The sequence below is a fragment of the Ambystoma mexicanum genome, chromosome 5p (assembly GCF_040938575.1).
Source record: "Ambystoma mexicanum isolate Mex_15411 chromosome 5p, UKY_AmexF1_1, whole genome shotgun sequence".
Taxonomy (NCBI): Eukaryota; Metazoa; Chordata; class Amphibia; order Caudata; family Ambystomatidae; genus Ambystoma; species Ambystoma mexicanum.
The window spans coordinates 34083586-34104940 of record NC_090930.1 but is presented as its reverse complement, the minus strand read 5'-3'; the positions used below and the strand labels follow the sequence as shown (position 1 = coordinate 34104940).

The 21355-nt window shown below is 47.2% G+C and overlaps 1 protein-coding gene across 5 annotated transcripts in view; it reads right to left on the bottom strand.

Annotated features, from left to right (window-relative positions):
• MED12 (mediator complex subunit 12) overlaps positions 1-21355 on the bottom strand; it is a 1704158-nt gene that overhangs the window by 885576 nt on the left and 797227 nt on the right. For all 5 annotated transcript variants that reach the window (XM_069612388.1, XM_069612385.1, XM_069612387.1 and 2 more), the window contains exon 21: positions 20427-20654. In XM_069612388.1, the coding sequence (XP_069468489.1) occupies positions 20427-20654 (228 nt within the window). The remainder of the gene's footprint in view (positions 1-20426; positions 20655-21355) is intronic.

Genomic DNA, 21355 nt, shown 5'->3' with positions numbered 1-21355 from the left:
AGAGGTGGGCTTCACACATGAATCCCGCCAAAGACAAAACGAACAAAGGGACCAAACCTGGTTTGGCGCGCAGAGTAAATATCAAGGAGGACTGTTAGGGAGAATTCTCTGTTAAGGCTAATTTCCCAAACCTAGTGAGTCCCCCAGCAGCTTTGCTGGATTTTTGGGGTTTATTTTCTTCTCCTGCTAAGAGTGAGACTCTCTTTCTCCCACTCTTAGACATGATTTGAGATATCCTTTGACTTTGTAATGTGTTTTATGGGCTATGGGGTCTTTTACTCCATAGGGTTTCATGTATTTTTGGTAAGTGTGTTACACAGCACCCTCAGTGCAGTAACACAGGGGTGTCATAGTGACCCCCAAACAGACTCCATACCCTGGGACTGACGACTGTCTCCCAGGGAATGTCAAGTTACCATTGCCTTTACTAGTCTTAAATTGTGAACAGAACCAGTACAAACCATCATATCGTGGACGTAGGGGTAATTAGATTGCCCCTGGGTCTGTTTTTCGAGGGGGCACGTTGCAGTCCGCCCTCGTCGAGTTCCTGGCTGGTGGCAGTAGTTACCACGCGAAATATTCCACCGGAAATATCTCCTATGGGATTTTCCCATTCATTTTAAAAGCACCACTTTTTTTGGTGCAATGTTAAAGATACCGCCGGGTTATTTATTTAATATTTATTCCCTGGTTGGGTCTTTTTGCCAGGACTCGGTTTTAAAATAGCGTTTGTGTTCGCCTCTGTAACTCCAACCCAAGTCAAGCCCTTTGTTCCACTTTTTGGCGGGCTTCTGCCACAGAAGCCTCCAAAAGTGGTGCCACTCTGTCTGGGTCTACAGGATGTGTGGGAGGGGGGTTTAGGCACCCTGGAATGAGTTGCCTCGGCAACTCAAGTCGCACTCTTGTGTGATTGGCCCAGTGGTGAGCCGCCCGGCTCACCACTTAGCATGTTTGAGTGACAGCTAGGACTGATGAATGGGGGTTTTCTGCATAAAAGCAGGGCTTTGGGGACTGGAACTTCAGAAGTCGCCACAGGACCAAAGAATCCGAAGAGGGAGAAGCTGAGCCGACCTGCAACGACACCACCGGTGGAGCCCTGCTGAACCGTCTCACCACTTCCCAACGACAGAGAAGATCTTCACCCCGGAGAGTCTTCTTCCTCTGAACTGGTGGGGGATAACCAGTTCGCCCTCTTTTTCGCCTTCCTGGATCGTCTCGTGGTCGACTCGCCCATGCGAAGCACCCCGGCGGCCGGATAGCCACGCTTCACCAATACCGCGAATAAAAGGGTAGTACCTTTTAACCGGGAAACTCCACGCCTGGTTTCTTCCCTGGCAGTGCAACAACCTCCAGCTTTCCTCCACGTCGAGATCTTCTCTTCCCCTGGACGAAACACCGACTTGAACCCGCTGCCAGGAACAAATGCCCCCGCTGGAGCTTTCTCACCATTTCAGGTACTGTGTCCAGCCTGGTCTCCCTTGCAACAGACCGTTCAAGGTGTCCCGTAAATCCTTGACTCTCTATCCTGGGGTGACTTAGGACCTACTAACTAACTGTTTCTGAACTGATCCAACCCTTTTTGAACTATCTGCAAAGACTCTTTAAAGAACTATTCAACTGTGTGATCTTGGACACATTCCGCCTTGCTCTCTCCAAGAGTGGGCCTGGCCTATGACTTTCTTGCTCCTCAGTAGACTCTGCCTTTTCTGACTTGCTCTGGTTCTCTTAAAGTGTTGGTATTCTGTATTTTCCTAATTCTGCCTTTTTCCCTCCCTTTTTAACTAACTTATTGGAGTGCCATCTAAGGTTAAGCGCTCACTTCTGTCTGCAAATAAGTGGTGTTTTAACTAAGACTTGTTCAATAAGTGATCAGGGATGTATGGGATACATTACTCACCGTAATCGTATTTCTGATGCTTGTATCTGCTTAGATTCACATGCTGTGCATAGGCCGACATCTAGTGGAAGCTGCGGAGTATTACAGTTTGTTTTTCGAAAGTCGAAAATGGGCGTCGACACAGGCGTGCCAGTAATACTATCCCTAGTGTGACGTCCACTGTACCCAAGATCCCTCACGCGTGTAGGATCCTCAGATTGTATTTTTTCTGACATGAGGAAGCATGAGGAGTAGCGTGAGTACAGATAATCCAAGCAGATAGACAGAAAAGGTAAGACTACAAGCAATCATGCGCCTTCTCTCGGAGGGGAGGAAGGGTGGGTCGCATGTGAATCTAAGCAGATACAAGCATCAGAAATACGATTACGGTGAGTAATGTATCCCTTCTGAGGCTTGTGGAATCTGCTTAGATCACATGCTGTGCATAGATTAGCGAGCAGTACCAGAAGAAGGAGGTGGGATGTGAGAAGGGTCATGAGCAAACAGGTGTCTTAGAACCGCTTGTCCCACTTGTGTATCTGTCTTGGAATGAGTGTCAATGCAGTAATGCTGAGTAAAAGTGTGAATAGAGCTCCAAGTAGCCGCTTTGCAAATGGTGTCGAGGGGAACATTTGCAATGAAAGCCAGAGTGGCACCAATGCCTCTAGTAGAGTGGGCCCTTGGCGTAAAAGGCAGAGTCTTGTCAGAAAGAGAGTAACACAGCTGTATACAGTTGATAATCCACTTCGAGATAGCGCCCTTAGAGACGCGATCCCCCTCTCTGCCTGTAGCTACGGAGACAAACAGTTGATCTGTTTTCCTTAGCGGTCTGGTTTTATTTACATAGTATAGGACCGCCCTACGCACATCTAGGGTGTGTAGTTTCACCTCAGCCGAGCTTTGCGGGTTCTGGAAGAAAGCCGGAAGCTCGATGGACTGGTTTACATGGAACTTGGATATGAATTTAGGTGAGAACCTAGGGTGTGTGCGTAAAACCAGTTTGTCCTTGTGGATAGTAAAGAAAGGATCCTGCACTGACAGAGCCTGAATTTCACTGACCCTTCTTATGGAGGTAATGGCTACTAAGAAGGCCGTTTTATAAGTCAGGTGTTTGAGACTACTTTTATGCATGGGTTCGAATGGGGGTCCCATGAGCTTAGCTAGCACCACGTTGAGGTCCCATCCTGGCGGTGGGTTCGAAATAGGAGGGTGAAGTCTCTTTACTCCTTCCATGAAGGCTTTAACCACTGGTACTTTCCACCACGAGACCTTGTTATGGGATGTGGTGTAAGCCGAGAGGGCTGCCAGGTGTACTTTCAGCGAGTTAAAAACCAACCCTGCATCCAGCAGGTGGAGCATGTATGTCACAACGTTGGAAGGAGTGCAATCAACCGGGTTGATTTGTTTATTCTGGCACCAGATAACGAATCTTTTCCACTTATCAAAGTAACAGTGCCTTGTATTTGGTTTCCTGGACTCCTTTAGAATGTCCATACACCTCTGTGGTAATTTGAGATGTCCAAACTCTATGACTTCAGGAGCCATGCTGCTAGGTTCATAGAGTTGGGTTCCTGATGCACTGTTTGACCCTGTTGCTGGGACAGTAGGTTGTACCAGGCTGGGAGTCTGATGGGTTCGCACACCGCCATCCTGCGTAGGTGTGGAAACCATGGTTGTCTCGCCCACATGGGAGCAACTAGGATGAGCGTCATAGATTCCTTGTTCATCTTGTACACCACCTTCCTGATGAGAGGAGTTGGTGGAAAAGCGTACGCAAACATCCCTGACCAGTTCATCCACAGGGCATTCCCTTGGGAGTCCGGCTGGGGGAACCTGGATGCAAATCCTGGGCATTGTTTGTTTTCGCTTGTGGCGAATAGGTCTATAGTGGGGAAACCCCACTGAGAGAAGAGATCTTCTACTACGTCTCTGTGAAGGACCCATTCGTGTTCTTCCGGGAGGGAGTTTCTGCTTAGAGCATCCGCTAGGGAATTGAGCTCCCCTGGAACATGTTGCGATGACAGGAAGATGTTCCGTCTGAGTGCCCATATCCATATTTTCTGGGCAAGCTTGGACAGATTTGGCGAACGAGTCCCCCCTTGCTTGTTCAGATAGAACATGGCTGTCGTGCTGTCCGTCCTGATCTGCACCGACAAGTTCAGTAGATGGGGCTCGAACGCCCTTAGCGCTCGGAATACTGCCAGAAGCTCTAGCAGATTGATGTGGTTCTTGGCTACTGAGTGAGACCAGAGACCCTGAGCTGTGTGGTGGAGATGGTGAGCTCCCCACCCAGTCAGGCATGCATCTGTAGTCACCACGGCTTGTACTTCGGGATCGTAAAAGGGTTTCCCCTTTGCGAGATTCTCTCTTGTCCACCAGTGTAGGCTCTGTACGAGTGTTGGCGAAACGACCACTAGATCGTCCCAATGACCACTTGCCTGAGACCACTGTTTCGCCAACCATTCCTGCATGGGACGCATGCGCAGACGCGCGTGGGGGACCAGGTAAATGCATGACGCCATCATGCCCAGTAACCGCATAGCTTTGCGTACTGTTATCTGTTGACCTGACTGATAATGCGGAATTTGCAGAAGTATATTCCGAATTCTCTCTTCCGAAGGGAAGGTCAATCCTTTCTGAGTATCTAGGATAGCTCCTAGAAACTGTTTTGAGGTGCTTGGCACCAGACTTGACTTTTTCTCGTTGATGGAGAAGCCTAATTCGTGGAGGAGGTCGATAGTCCTCTGAATGTTTGACCTGCAAATTCCTGGGGTTTCCCCCGTTATGAGCCAGTCGTCCAGATAAGGGTACACCGGGATTGCTTCCCTGCGTAGGTGTGCAGCCGCCACCGCCAGTACCTTGGTGAATACCCTTGGTGCTGAAGCTATCCCGAAGGGCAGTACCTTGAATTGGTAGTGGCGACTGTCCACCTTGAAGCGCAAGTACTTTTTGTGCGCTGGGAGCATGGAAATATGAAAATAAGCATCTTTCATATCCAAGGTTGCCATGTAATCCCCCTTTTTTAGGAGGGGGATTACCTCTTGTAGCGTGGTCATACGGAATTTTTGGGGCTTGACATATTTGTTGGCAGGCCGTAAGTCCAATACTGGGCGCATTGTCAAATCTTTCTTTGGCACAAGGAAGTAAGTTGAATAGATACCCTTGTTTACCTGGTGTCCTGGGACGAGTTCTATCGCGTCCTTTTCTAGCAGAATGGCGATCTCCTCGAGAAGGATCCTTTGATGCTCTAGGGAGTGCACTCTTTGTCGTGGAGGATGATTCCGGGGACGCTGCAGTAGTTCTATACAATATCCTGCGGATACTGTTGACAGCACCCATCTGTCTGAGGTGATCCCTTCCCAAGCCTGGGTGAAGGTGGAAATGCGTCCCCCTACTGGGGTTGCGTGGCAAGGGACCCTGAACTGAGCGTCACTGTTTTGGTGGAGGCGTGCCCCCGCCCTTGTTGGGGCTGCCTCTGCCTCTTCCACGACCTCTCTTGTTACCCCTGCCGTAACTCTGGGTAGACTGCTGGTTGTTATTCCATTGTGTACCTTGTCCCTGGGCATAGTTGCCTCTTTGTGAATTTTGGCCGCGTGGGCGACGAAAATTATTGTTCCCCCTCTGGTTAGGGGGTTTGTTGGTAAGCTGGCCAAGGGATTTGAGAGTCTCATATTCATCTTTGGCATTTTTAAGTGCGTCTTCGACCGCTTTCCCAAACAATAGGTCGGGTTCCACTGGCTTGTCTATTAAAGAAGCCTGGGTTTCTGTCTTGAATCCCGACTGCCGTAACCACGCATGTCTCTTGATAACAGTACCTTCTGCTATCAATCTCCCTGCGTTGTCAGCGGCGTCGAAAGTTGCTTTTAAAATGCAACCAGACACGGCTCTCCCCTCTGCCGAGATCCGAGCCAGCTGGCCCTTTAACGGTTCTGGAGCAGAGGCAATGAGCGCCGCGACTTCTTCCCATTGATGGCAATTGTAACTAGCCAACAGGGTGGTGGAATTCGCAATCCTTGCTTGGTAGGCGGACGTTGAGGCTACCTTTCTGCCAAACCCGTAAAGTTTTTTTGCTCTCCTTGTCGGGAGGAGCTTCTGATGAAGATAAGGGCGTGCCAGCCCTCTTTCTAGTGTTGGTCACCACTAGGGAATCTGGTTTAAGATGTCCCTTTATATACAGAGGGTCAGACTGGGCTGCCCGGAAAATCTTTTCAATTCTGGGGTTGACAGCTCTGGTGAGGTTAGGATTCACCAGGGAAGGATCTATTCTTCGTTGGATGGATTTGAGGATAGGGATGGTCTGAGCGACCGGTCTTCTCTCTCCTACAAACTCCTCCGCGAAGTCCCTTTCCTCCTGTACACCGTGGGTGTCGATGTGGAAGTGTTCCGCTGCTCGAGCGAGAACCTCGTTAAGGAGGGGCTGGTTATCAACTGGAGAGTCAGTAACTGGGGCTTCGCTTTGTACTGGGGAATCTACTCTGTAAATTTCCTGCTCATCTTCTCCCTCCTCCAGGTCCTCATCCTCTGCATAGTAATCTGTCCCGGTTTGTTCTTCCATAAATGCAAACTCCTGGTCCTCTTCAGGGAAAACTTGTCCCTGATAACTGGGGAGTGGAGTAGAATATGGAGTGGAGTAAGGCTGAACCTTGAAGGGTTCAGGTCTTTCGACCCGGGGCTCTTTACTTAGCGGGATAGGATCGGAGGAGCCTGAGGGTGTGGCCCCTTGAGGGTTATATGAAAGAAAGTGTTCTGGGTTCTTATCATAAAAATCAGCCAAGGAAGACATCCTAGACATAACCCTGTCTATGTCTTCACTGGACCATTCCCTGGAACAGGGTATTACTTTAGCAGGTGATTTATTTTCAAGGGTAGACTTGTGTTTGCTTGTCTGCTTAGGCTTTACAGGGGTGGAAGGCTGTGCTTTCCGCTGTTTCCCCCCTTCTCCGTGCGTGGAAAAATGTTTTCCCTGTCCCTTGGGGGCCCCAGAGACTTTCGACGCCTGGCGTCGAGGGTCTGGAGAGGTATCTGTGTGCTTCGGGCGTGGGGCCTCACTGATGTTAACCGCGGTCTCGGTATCTTGGAGCGCGGCCTGGGGGTGGAAGTCGTCTTCGTCTCCCGACGATCGAACTTCCGTTAGTGTGTGTAGCGAGGCACTCTTGGCAAGAGTGGATGATTGCCTTGCGTCGTGAGGCGATCTCGATCGAGAGCGCCCAGAGGACACCGAGTCGGACCGTTCTTTTTGTGCCTCTTTCCGGGAAGTCGACGTCGTCGAGGTCCGGTTGGTCTTAGTGTGTTTAGTGTGTGTTAGGTGTGTAGCGCTTGCGTCGCCGGGGGTCTTCCCCATAGCCGCCTTGCCGGACGACCTTCCGAGGTCGGGGACCTGCGCTCGTCGGCTGTCTTTCGACGCCGTAATGCCCTCGCCGTCCGAAAGTACGGCGTCGCTGCCATCGCTGAAGGCGCCCTCCGCTGCCATGGCCTCCTGCCTGGCGTGGTGGGCCCAACGCTTTGTCGAACGGTCCTTAAGTGTCTTAGGTTTAAACCTACTACACGCTCTGCAGTTCGCTTCGGGGTGATCCCTCGGCAAGCAGAGATTGCACGTGGCGTGCCTGTCGACCCAAGGGTATTTGCGATTGCACTTGGGGCAGAATTGAAAAGGGGTACCCTCCATACGCACCTTAAGGCAGCGGGCTGCTAAGTGTAGGAATATATATAAATGTAACTATATATCAAGAGTGAAGAGTATGTACCACCCCCCACTCTCCCTACTTGTAAGGGCCGAGGCCAGCGGCCTACTAGGCCCGGGCCGAGGCCAGCGGCCTACCGAGGCCCAGATCCGTCGTGCAGCAGTCGACGGTCGATGACTTCTCCAGCCGTCGTCGAGGTTGAGGGTCGACGTTGGGGTGGGGAAGGGAATGAATAAGAATTAAAATTATAATAACAGCAAAAGTATGGCTAAGGCCAGGGAACTCCGCAAGATGCTTCCGACCAGTATGGCGGAAAAAAACAATCTGAGGATCCTACACGCGTGAGGGATCTTGGGTACAGTGGACGTCACACTAGGGATAGTATTACTGGCACGCCTGTGTCGACGCCCATTTTCGACTTTCGAAAAACAAACTGTAATACTCCGCAGCTTCCACTAGATGTCGGCCTATGCACAGCATGTGATCTAAGCAGATTCCACAAGCCTCAGAAATATATATATTAATAGTGACTGTTTGACTTGCTTGCCATATTAGTGTTAGTGTATTTTACAATAAATAATTATATACTTGTATACCCAAGCTCTGGTCAGTGTTTGCTTGTAATACTGTATTTTGGTACCTATCTTGTATACTCTATATACTGTCTAACTCTTCTTGAGAGAAGTCTGGCTGCTCAGCCACAGCTACCAGGTAAATCTGGGTGGTACAGACTGCTACCAATTGGGTTTACTGCCAACACCTGTAGTCTTAAGCCTTTTGCAGTGGTCCCTAAGGGAACTGCACAGGTTTCTGCCTAACAAGGACCTTTCCAGCAAGAAATGGTGAAATAAAACAAGACCAGGTCCTTTTTGACAAAATGGGCACCCTTGGGTGCCTTAAGGCAGCTGCGAACGCAGCGTGCCGTAAAAACACACAATGGTAGTAAAAAGTAAACCACTGCCACCAACCATTAATTGTAGAAAAGGTAAACATGCTACATGAGAAACTAGACAAAGGGGATACGAAGTAACCCCTCCAGCACCCTATAGTAAGATAGTGTGTGCTGGGTCTAGAAAGTTACACAAATGTAAGTAAAGTCAATTTCACTTCACACCTCTTGGAAACAGTAGTTAATCCAAGAGAAGGTATTTAAACCTTTGGGAAATCTAAGACTTCCCTGTGTCACTGCACTGAAGTTGCTTTGCATCACAATGTAAAGATGATGCCTAAGGAGTTTTTCAGACTGCAAAGTCTAAGGAAACAGAGTCCAAATCACAGGAAAATACACGAGGGAGTGGGAAAAAAGGTTCCCACTCTCCATTTTTGACAATTCTCCCTAACAGGTGTTGCTTGTTTTTTTTTTCCAAAACCTTTGTCGCTGGTTGAAAGTACTTTGCACTCGCTGGATGTGGCTTGTGCGCTGAAGTTCTATGCAGCACGCACAAAGTTTACGGAAGACATCTCAACTACTTGTGAACTTTGGTTGTGTGAACCATGAGAAGGCCAGGCTTCCATCTCCAGTTGGCACTCCGGCTGCATCACACACTGTCACTGGTTGGCAAACCGACCGCTGCCCGGCCATCCGAGAACCCCTTCCACCAGAGCGATCTCTGCAACAACAGCGTTCCTGTCTGGTGGTGTTGGCGAGAATTCTCAGAAATGTGCTTATTCCCTTCAATTTAGAGACCCCCAGCAACTTTGCTGGATTTTTGTTTTTTCCCTGGAGAGAGTGTGAGTTTGTTTTCCCACGCTCATGTATTTTGATGTGTGTTTTACTTTTGTGTTCTTTGATTATGGAGTTTTAGACAACTCCATAGGCATCATCTATTCATTGTGTCACACAGCACCTTTAGTGCAGTGGCACAGGGATGCCTTTTGGGCTTCCCCAGATTTAAATACCTTCTCTGGGATGAACTACTGTTCCCCAGAGAATGTAAAGTTAAATTGACTTTACTAGTCTTTTAAATTCATAGACCCAGCACACACCATCTTGCTATAGAGTGCTGGAGGGGTTACTTCGTATCCCCTATGTCTAAACACTCTTGTAGGCGTCAAAATCTACCCTTTCCTATTGAAATGGCTGGTGGCAGTGGTTTTATAACGAACAAACATGATTGTATCCAGCCGCGAACACCGGTAGCTAAAAATCGGGGGCTGCCATGTTTTTCAATATGTCGCCCAAGACCACTCTGCATAAACAGACTCAGGTCATCTTTTTTTGCTGTTTCTTTGTGGAAAGGTCCTTCTGGTGTTTATAACTCTGCGTGCCAAACCAGGTTTGATCCCTTTGTTCATGAGCCTTTGGCGGGCTTCAGGACTGAAGTCCGCCCATGGCGTCTGAGTGTCTGGGGTGGGCAGGGAGTGAGGGAGGTGCCCAAAACTCCCTGTGCTTGGTCTCCTAGGAGACCCAAATGCACTCTGGCGTGATTGGCTTTCTGACTGTCCGGCAAGGACAGCCACCCTGCTGGGTGAGTGACAGCTAGGCTGGAATGAATGGGAGAAAACTGTTTAAAAGGCGAGTCTCCAGGACTGGAAGGCAGAGTCGACCACTGGAATGAAAGAACCGAAGACAAGCTGGAAGAGGACGGCTGCTGTAACCAATGGCCCGTTGGTTTGCCCAGTGAAGTCCTGCTGCACCTCCGAATCGCCAGATCTCCATTCGACAGAGAAGCTCCTTCAAGGACAGCTTCTTCCTTTGAGTTGGTGGGACCAATCAGCTCAGAAGAGACCTGGATACCATTCTCAATGCTGGTTAAGGTTTAGCCAGGGAGAGGGAAACCAGTTTGTGTCTTGAAGCAACGGCTACTGAACCATTATGTCTGCTCAGACAATGATCCCACGCAGTGCAGGAGTCCCCCGACGTCCTCCCTCTTGTCCCCACGACTGAGGCTCAGGAACAGAGATCTGCAGGAACTGCCAGGAACCAACGTCTTCAGCTACATCTTTTTGCTTCACTTGAAGGTACTTTGCCATCCGGTTGAGCGATCCTAACTCTCGTGGTGAAAGTTCGTGAAACTTTCCCAACTTGCAGTCCTAATCAGCTTGTGACTCAGCATATCATTTGTTTTCGCCTAAACTATTTCTAAAAACGTTTACAAAGACTTTTCCATCTGTACCAGAACTCTGCTGTCCTATCCAAGAACACTAGACTTTTGACTTTGGCCTGGCCTATTGAATTGAACTGACCCTCCTGGTAAATTGAACCTTTGCATTATCTAAAAGAAGTGTTTTCTAACCCATTGTACAAACTTCTGCCTTTTTATTCCTATTTAAAAAAGTGAAGAGCCATTTGGCTCCTTTTTCAGGGGAGCTCCAACTGTCCCTACAACTAAGAGTTTTGTACTGTAGTATATTGTTGTTTAATGTTGAGTTGATTTCTACTAGTGAATTTTCTAATTGATTGTGTACATACATGCTTAAGTATTGTTTACCAAGAAACATTGAGTGTGTCTACTTGAACCACTGTGATTGTGATACTTCTGTGCAACTTCCTTTACTGCTCACATTCCCTCTTGAGATAAGCCTGGCTGATCAGCTCGCTACCAAAAGTGTGCACTACAGACTTATACCAAAGGTGGTTTTTGCTTACACCTGTAGCCCTAATTGTGTGTGGTGTTCCCAGAGGGTGCTGCATGCAATTTTGACTAACAGGTGTGCCCCTGCTGGACATCTCTAGGGCTGCTACGTGGAGGGCCCCACACACCTTCACAAGATTCTATTGCGTCTGGCATGGATTCACATGCGAACCCTCGCCCCTGCCCCTCTGCGGCTCTTCTTGGTAATACTACCACTTTACGTGCTACCAAATCAGAAGATGGCTGCCAGGGGAGGGGGCTTAGGGCGAGGGCAGTCAGACCCAGTGATTGGTTTATAGGAGAAAAACAGTTTGTAAGTGAAAGTAAAACGTTTTTTCTTTTACCAAGGATTCCCAGCCTGACGACAGGGAATATACAGAGGATTCCTGGCCTGACGACAGGGAATATACAGAGGATTCCAGGCCTGACGACAGGGAATATACAGAGGATTCCAGGCCTGACGACAGGGAATATACAGAGGATTCCAGGCCTGACGACAGGGAATATACAGAGGATTCCAGGCCTGACGGGGACTATACAGAGGATTCCAGGCCTGACGACGGGGACTATACAGAGGATTCCAGGCCTGACGACAGGGAATATACAGAGGATTCCAGGCCTGACGACAGGGAATATACAGAGGATTCCAGGCCTGACGACGGGGACTATACAGAGGATTCCAGGCCTGACGACAGGGACTATACAGAGGATTCCTGGCCTGACGACAGGGACTATACAGAGGATTCCTGGCCTGACGACAGGGAATATACAGAGGATTCCTGGCCTGACGACAGGGAATATACAGAGGATTCCAGGCCTGACGACAGGGAATATACAGAGGATTCCAGGCCGGACAGGGAATATACAGAGGATTCCAGGCCTGACGACAGGGAATATACAGAGGATTCCTGGCCTGACGACAGGGAATATACAGAGGATTCCTGGCCTGACGACGGGGACTATACAGAGGATTCTTGGCCTGACGATGGGGACTTTACAGAGGATTCCTGGCCCGACGACAGGGAATATACAGAGTATTCTTGGCCTGACGACAGGGAATATACAGAGGATTCCTGGCCTGACGACAGGGAATATACATGAGCATGTGAACCTATGCCAGACCCCATGCTGGAGAAATGCAATACTGACCTTAACTGAAGTCACATCCGTGTGCTGGAAAATGTGTTAGCATAAAAACTGAATCGAAAGTTTGAATGAATGTTACTTGTAAAACTTTTTAAAGAATGCTTATATAAACCTTGTGTATATTATAAATAAATATTTATATAGAACTTTAAGTGTGTAAGTGTTACTTGGCTACTTGTACTTACTGATTTCAATTGTACAGCTCACATTACCACTCTTAAGATAAGCCTGGCTGCTCAGTCACACTACCAACTTGTGTAGTATAGGCCTTTATTAAAAGGTGGGTTACCGAATATCAAGCAGATACGTCTTGTGTAGTCCTCACCAGTTGGACTACACCAATTCTTACCTAACACTGGTGGGATTTGGGTAGAGTAGTTAAATTTACTATTGGTTCTACTTGTGCCCAAATAAACCAAACACAAGGCTACCTCCACCAGAAAGTATAACTTGTAACAATGCCTAGCATGGATACCTTTAATGAAGCAGCCACAACTACACTTCCCATTGATCAATTGAAAGATTTGTGTAGAAACAGGGGGATGAGTTTAAAAGGAAGAAAGAGTGAATTGATTACTAAGTTATTAAATCACCAAAGTTTGGGAAGTAGGCCTGTATCAGCTACTCCCCAAAATGATCAGGAAGAAAATGATGAGGATGTTAGTTTAGAGCTGAGCTCCAATCTGCATGAGTCAGAAAGTTAGGAGGATTCTCAGAGGGTGAACATCCCTCTTCCACAATTGCATGCTGTACCCTCATCCACTTCCAACCCTGATCCCACAGGGTCACAATCCAAGTCCTGAATATCTCTCTTGAAAAAATGAGATTAGAACTGGAATTCTAAAAACGTGCAGTGCTCTCTGAAGACAAAGAGATGAGACTAGGAGAACATGAAATGCAGCATGAATAGGAGATGAAAAAGATGTCCCTTGATTCTGCTTCCTTTTCAGGGTCCTTTCGGTCTACTAGTCCCAAGAGACCTCGCTTACCAAAAGAGGCTGTGAATATGCATGATCCTAAACTTGTTGTGTTGGATTGGTAGAGTACATTTGAATTCACCTTTTGTTTGCAAGAGATCAGAGGGAGTGATTTAGTTGCATGGTTGATGTCTAGGCTCCCCTAGAATGGTTGCAATGCTATAATGGAATTAAATGCCAGTGACAAGAAAGACTATGAGCTAGTCAAGCTGGCATTAATAGCCTGTTTTGGGAAGACTCCTTTCTAGTACCTTAAAAGGTTTAGAAGCCTTAAAAAGTCTGATGGTAACCCTTGGACTACCTGGATGTGTGAATATTTGAAAAACTTACATGGCTGGACTAAGGGTCACAGAGTACACACCTTTAAAAGCAATGAGTTTTTACGTGAGAATATTTCTGATGCCCGCTCTCCTGAGATGATAGAGCACTTGGCTGACTAAGGAACTTTATCCTAAGAAACTAGCACAAGCTGCTGACTTATGGGTAGCCAACAGAGTCACTCATAAGGATTCTGAGGCAACTCATAAGAACGAAGAAGGGAAGCAGCACAAGAAAGAGGATAAATAAGTTTCAAATTTCAACAATCCAAAACAGGGCCACAAACACCTAAGGGTAAATCCCATGGGAAACCATACAGGGCTAGTGAACCCTCTTGAGCCCATCCAGACGGAGGTCAGCAGAAACCCCCATTCCAGAAATCATTTGGTAAATGATTTACTTGTGGGTCTACGGACCATGTGTAAGGGGATTCTAGATGCAAGGGTAAACCTTCAGTGGTCCACACTGCCTCCTGAGCCTTCACCCCAGAGGTTGACGCACCTATGGCAAGTGCACACTTTCACTTACTGGCTGAAGAACCCATTGGAGTTCAAGCCAGTGTTCCTTTAGTGTCTTTGGGTCTGTGGGAACAACAGAATATAGATGTCGATAATACCATATCTGGCAACACACAAGCATATTACAAGGACAGTGTACTTGTAGATGGTCAGGAGACTCCTGCCATTAGGGACACTTGGACCAGCATTACAGTGGTCTAACGTTCTTTCAAAGCTGAGGGTGTAGCTAAGGCACCCAAAGGACCCACTAAACTTGCTGGAGGCCCTATCCAAATGGTTCCTATTTTGCCAGCCCTCATCCAGTGCAACAATATGACTGAGAATCCCTGTCAGTACAAGATGAAGTACCTGGGAGAGACCTGTTAGGTAATGACTTGAAAGCTCTTGGAGTAGTGCTCAATACCCCCAGGCCTCCCAGCAAAAAGAAGCAGTAGCTTACAAGATTGGCAAGAAAGTCAACCTTAAGAGACTCTCAGTTTGAGATCAGGGAGGAATCCAGTATCTCAAACCAGCAGACAGGCCAACCTTCCACTTTTAAGAAGAAGAAAGGCTCAAAGGAGAAATCCAGAGTCTCAGGAAAGAAAAAGGTTCTTAAACCCAAACCAGTGCTGAAAACTAGGACTTTCTCGAGGACAGTCCCAGTTCACAACTGTGACCCGCCCTCCCCAGCTGTGGCTGAGCAGGAGGACCAGCAAATCTTGAAAACTCACTGACTGATGAGAGAACTGGAGGAGAGCCTTCCCTGCATAGGAGATCTGGATCCTAGAGACCATCCTGAGCTGCAAACTTTGCTTGCAGAACGTGGACCTTTTAGGACAGACTTCAGCAGAGGACAAAGAGTGTGTCCCTCTCTAGAAGGTCAGAGACAACAGACATCTTACCCGCTGGAAGGGAAAGAGCTAGGGAAGCATAGACTCTACTGGGAGGGTGGACTCCTACATTGCGCATACAGAGTTTACCCCAGGTGACTTCAGGCGACTGGTAGTACCTCAGGAGGTTAAACCCAAGTTCCTACACCTCGCATATGAGATTCCTCTGGCTGGTCACTTGAGCTCCAAGACCACCCAATAGAGGCTATCTCTGTACTTTTATTGGCCCAAGATGGGTGCAGATGTTAACATTGGTTATAGGTCAATTCGACTGAAAAGAAAGGGTCGAATAACAAAAGGGTCGAGTCAATTCGACCGAAAAAAAGGATCGAATATTTTTTGGGGTAAAAAAAAATAAAAAAACCTTTGAGAGCTACACTAGAGCAAAATATATATATTTTTTTTTTTTTAAAAAAAACATTTGATCCTTTGGTTTTCGGTCAAATGCACTCGACCCTTTTGCATTCGACCCTTTTGCTTTCGAGCCTTTAATTGGCACCGTTAATATTGTAGAGCTGCCACACCTGCCAGACCTCTTGCAAAAGTGGTTCTAAGAATGTGGTACCTTTAGTGCCACTCACAGTGGCGCGAGTCCCTTTTGAGATGGTGGGAATCAACATTGTTGGTCCCATGGACCCTCCAACCACCTCAAGCAACCGATTTATGTTGGTTGTGGTAGACCATGCTACCAGGTACCCTGGGCCCATACCTATGAGAACTGTTACTGCCCAAGCAGTGGCTAAGGACGTCCTTGCTATTTATACCAGGGCAGGGCGTTACCTAAGATTTTCATAGAAATGATAAAGCTTGCTGACCTGTGTCAACCCTACAACTTTTTGCTTTCTGGTGAATTATTTTTCCTTATACCTAAGCGAAATGGAACCTTTTTCCACACACAGAGTTTTGTACTCTTTTTCTGGGTGTCATTTTTTAGACTCTCCATAGTACCTTTTTAATGTGATCCTCTCTGACAACTTTTGGTATATACTGTCTATTGTTGCTGGGTTGCCATTGGGCACCCTTTTCAACTTTCTCTGGCTAACCTTGTCAGAACTTCAGTTCCCAAGGGTAGAAAGGATCTTTGGATCCCTTTTACAATTTATTGAGTGAAAACAGCACACCCCACCTTATGTGGAGTGCTGGGGAGATGCAATGTATCCCCTTTCACCCTAAAACTGCAACAATTATATTACAGGAACAAGCTTACCTACATTCAATGGCTGGTGGCAGGGATCCATTTTATTAATTTGGTGCACCTTTACCACAGGCTGTGGTCACAGCTGCAGTAAAGGGACCCAAAGGTGCTCATTTTACCAAAATGGCCATCCCTTCTGTTTACACCATTTTAGTGTTGCTTGTCCTTCCTTCTCCTGACATCCAAAGTGGGAAATTCCTTTGGGTGATTTTTTTCTTTGGCGGGAGTCCCCTAGGCTCCCTGCCCAGGCTCCAGCCCAGGAAGCGAGGGAGGAGTCCACAATTCCCCAGCCCTTTGTCTTCCTCCTTGCCTGAATGGGGCAAATCCCAGTGGGGGGCTGGCAGTCCTGATTGGACAACCAGACCACCTGTTAGGGAGAATTCTCAGAAATGTGCTAATTCCCTCTACCTTAGAGACCCCAACAACAACTTTGCTGGATTTTGAGGACTTGATTTTTTTTATCCTGGAGAGAGTGAGACCCTTTTTCCCCACTCTCTCATGTGTTTTAATGTGACTTTGTACTCTGTATTTCTTTGGTTGTGGAGTGTGACAAAAACCATAGGCATCATCTTTTACATTGTGTCAGACAGCACCTTCAGTGCAGTGACACAGAAAAATCTTACAGATTTCCCAAAGGTTTAAATACCTTCTCTGGGATAAACTACTGTTTCCAGAGCAGTAAAGAGAAATTGACTTTACTTACATGTGTAATTTTCTAGACCCAGCCCACACTATCTTACCATAGGGTGCTGGAGGGGTTACTTACTGCCCCCTTTGACTAGCTTCTCATGTAACATTTTGATGGTACCCTTACGGCAATTAATGGCTGGTGGCAGTGGTTTAATTTTCCTACCATTGTGCGTTTTTACCGCAGGCTGAATCCTCAGCTGCAGTATTGCACCCATGGGTGCCCACTTTGTAAAAATGGCCAAGGTCTTTTTTTTCACCATTTCTTGTTTGTAAGCTCCTTCTTGATATTTACTCTGTGTGCTAAACCAGGTTTGGTCCCTTTATTCATTTTGTCTTTGGCAGGATTCTCTGGCTCCAGAGTGTCTGGCAGGGTAGGAAGCGAGGGAGGTTCCAGAAACTCCAAGCTTAGTCTCCTTGATTACAGGAATGCACCCAAAGGTGAATGGCTGGCTGGCTCTTGAAGGACAGCCACCCTGCTGTGTGACAGCTATGCTGCAAATGAATGGGAGAAACTTGCATAAAAGGTGAGGTCTTTCGCAAGGAAGGCAGAGTCGACCACTGGACGAAGGAACCGAAGAACAAACTGGAAGAAAAGCTTGCAGCACCGTCCTGGACCGGTGGTTTGCCCGGTGAACCCCCGCTGCAGTGCTGAAACTCCAAATTTCGAATCGACTAGAGAAGCCCAGAAAGCACTACCAACGGACACCAAGAAGAACTTGACTGCAACCCCTATCCCTGCTCGTTGTACTTCGCTGTTGCTGGAACAGAGCGTCAAGGGACAGGAGCAACAGAATCAAGTGCATCGTTTTAAAGCCAGACCCGAGCTCCAGGAAGATCCTCCGGACTCCGTGAAGCAGGACTATCCAAGCCTGAGCCACCTCAACAGAGTGCTGGACCCCAGAAACAAGTAAAGTCCACAAGGTGTCCAAGAACCGCAGTTTTTTGTTTTATTCACTTATAATGCGCACCAGACCCGAAGGTAGTACCGCAGCAGTACAGAAAATGCAAGGCTTAAGTTACAGGGTAGGGTCATGGGTTATATACAAAATACAATATATTACAGTTAGAGCGCCAATTACAGTGGTGCTATTTGGGAGTAGCTGAAACCGCGAAGTGCCGCTGATCTGAAGTGTGACCATTGCTGCCACAGACGAAGTTCAAACCGTAGTCCAGAAGTCCCCAGACGTCCTCCCACTTGTCCTCATGACTGAGGCCCAGGAACAACAGGATCTGCAGGACAACAACAGGAACAAAAGTCAGCTGGAGCCTTTTCTTCAGACTCAAGGTAATGTGTAACTAGGGGCACTTACCTCTTGTTGTGTGTAGCTTGGCTTGCTCTCACTGGAGACTTGCATTTGCTGCCCTTTGCAGAGTTGCTTGCATCTTTGCTCTTCACAAGTCTTCCAGCGTGTGGCCCAAGAGTGATTCTTTTTACAACAAAACTCTAACATTGTGCAAGACTTTTGTGCTATCTTCAAGAAGTGCCTCGGCTCCCGTAGACTTTGCTCAATTGACATTGGCTGTCCTGGCTCCCTGCAGACTCTTCTTACCCTCTGACTTTGTGTTGATCTGTCCCTCCAAAAAGTCATGCATAAGTTACTTGTATAGCTGTGAATGGGTTAAACTATATTTCATTGGGGGAATTCTAAAGTGCTTACCTGTTTGAGAAACGTGTTAAGCATTGTTTCCTTCCCTAACCTTTCCCCATAACTCCAGTACTGCATTTAAGTGTAAAGTGATAGATCAATGTCCACAGTGTCATAGTTATTGAAGTCACCTCAGGGTATAGGAAGTTTGTATGTGACATCCCAAAAGGGTATCTACTTAACTGAAACTGAAGGAGAGTATTTTTGAAGTGTATTTTATTGTTGCCAATTGCCCCTTTCTAAAAAAGGCTTATTTTAAAACTGACTGTTAAATTAATAAATAATTATTTTAATAAGAAACCTCGGTTATAATTGTTATTTGAATACCTGTCACTGTGAATGTCTGTTACACCTCTACAGCTCATATTAACCCCTCTTGAGATAAAGTTTCAAGGTATTCAGAAGTTTTGATGTCGGGACCGCCGGTCCGCTGCGCACCCTCTCTTGTGGTTAGTTTTTCTTTAGCCTGCCGCCTGGCACATGGTTTGACTTGGTAGCCACTCCTAGGTTCCCGATTGGTTAGGAACTTGGTGGGGAGACAAACCCTTTGTTAGCAGTGGGCGCTGGCTGAGTTCGATGGTCCAATTGCGAAAAGGGTCAGATAGTAATTGTCCAGTCCTTGAGTCATGCGAGTTGTTATTTTATTGGTGCTTAAACAGCATAGATAATATCTATAGTTCTGCTTGTGCCAACTTGGTGATACAAAAAACAGCCGACGCGCGTTTCAACCGAGGTCTTTATCAAGGCAGAGGTCCGTGACAGCAGATTTGCTGTTATTTGCTTGCGTCTGGTGGCCCACATTGGGGTTCCAGTTGGGGCTGGTTAGCCTGGTCTTGTGCCGGGATCGGCGCTGCATTGTGGCTTGTCCTGTCCACAAAGCTGCCCTCTTGAGATAAGTCTGGCTGCTCAGTCACTACCAACTTTTGTAGTACAGACCTATACCAAAGGCTGGGTTGTCTATTGCCAAGAGAACAAGTCTGTTGTAGTCTCCCACAGGGTTACTACATACAATCTTGCTGAACACCACCCCCCCTTTTATCCACCCTGCGGGGCTGGAACCGGGTTCTGAGGCGGTGTCTCCTGCTCCTATGTGGCGGTAGACCTCGTCAAAGTCACCACGTCAGCCCTGGTGGACCCGGACTTGCCGTGCCTGGCCTTATCATAGGCCCCCACATACGAGGCACCCTCAGAGGTCCAACCAGCCTTGGGTGAGGCATGCTCCTGCTTGGAGCATGGGCAGAGGCCTAGGCAATCAGCCACACCACCAGTCTACTGTCTCTGTCCTTTGTGGTCTTCTTGTAGAATCTGCGGCATATCTCGCAATCTCCTTCCTCGTGGTGCCGGCTTTGCAGGAGCTTGTCCTAGACAAACACATTGCGAAGCCTGCATTTGGTTCAGGACTTGAAGAGGGACCTTCCTTCTTTCTTCTTCTCCGTCATGGTCGGAGGGCGCAAAGTACCTGATGGCATATTGGAAACTTCGACCATCTTCGCCCTTGAAGGGTGCTGAACTTCACCGACAATGGATACCTGCTGTCGGCAGATGGAGAGAAGAGCACACAGGCTCTTTTGGAACCAAAACCCGGAAAAACATAGAAGTAGCTTTCAGAGAAAACTCAAGGACTCCCAATACTGAAACGTGCTGTAAAAATCGGTTTAGAGGAGAAATACATTTAAGTGAAAGTGAAACGTTTTTTTTCTTTCACCCAGGATTCCAAGTCTGATGCCAGCGAATAGTCATGAGCATGTGAATCCATGCCAGACCCCATGGTGGAGAACACCACCTTTCCTAACACAGTCCTATGCTTAATAATGAAAACAGGCCCTTGCAAGGTTGTGGACAACCTGAACAACCCACCCTCCTTGGCTTCCCAAGGACAGAGACACATCCCCACATTTGTAACAATGAAAGAGCAGGTGCTTATACAATAGTTACCGATCAGGGTCGTGGTGTCCCACACACACATGCATGAGGGCGTTGCATACAAAGCTGTAGCGGCTAGCAGGGTTGTCATTCAGAATCTTGCCGAGCACGGCGTAGCTGAAATTGTGACCAGATGGGTTCACAATGGCATCGATCATGAACTCTGGCTCCCATAGCAGGTTGGAATCGGACGGCTCCACGTTACAGTAGATTGTGTTTTTCACCTTTGAGCAGAAATCACTGTGGAGGAAACAAATGTCATCGAAACACATTAACAAAACTTTGCCAAGGTAGCTCACTCCCCCCAACCAAGGTGTGGCAAGAACCAAGAACTGTTGGGACAAATATTCTAAAGTCCAACAAAGGGCTTCATAAAACCATACATCTGAGGCATTACATAACTCCACTCTTAGTACAAGGCTGTACCACCTGAACATTTGGTAGCATAGACAGAGCAGTCAGGCTTATTTTAGGAGGGAGAGAGGGCTGTAGCGTAGTACAAAGAAATTGTAGCATACATATGGTCCAAAGAAACACTGAAACACTATGCATTGTAAATATAAAGGGTTTATTTAAATACAAGTAGGCCAAGATAAATCTTGAAGTACTACAACATATCATATGAACACAATTATAAAAACCAACTCGATGCTTATGGATTAAAACCAAAAGTATAACCTTATTTAGAGCACAATAAGCAGTCAAGGTGAGTCAAACCTACTACACATTCAGAATGGCAGTCCGTTATTCTTGCGGAGTCAAGACAGGTTATATATATTTTTAGAATACCATCATTAATTCAAGGGTAGTAGACCCTGTCAGTTACAAAAATCACTTTATAAACCAACCCAGTTACAAGTATACACCTTGTAACGGTATCCAGTGATTCCATCGAATACAAAGCATCCAATGCAAAAGCGTCGAAAAAATGATTTTTTTTT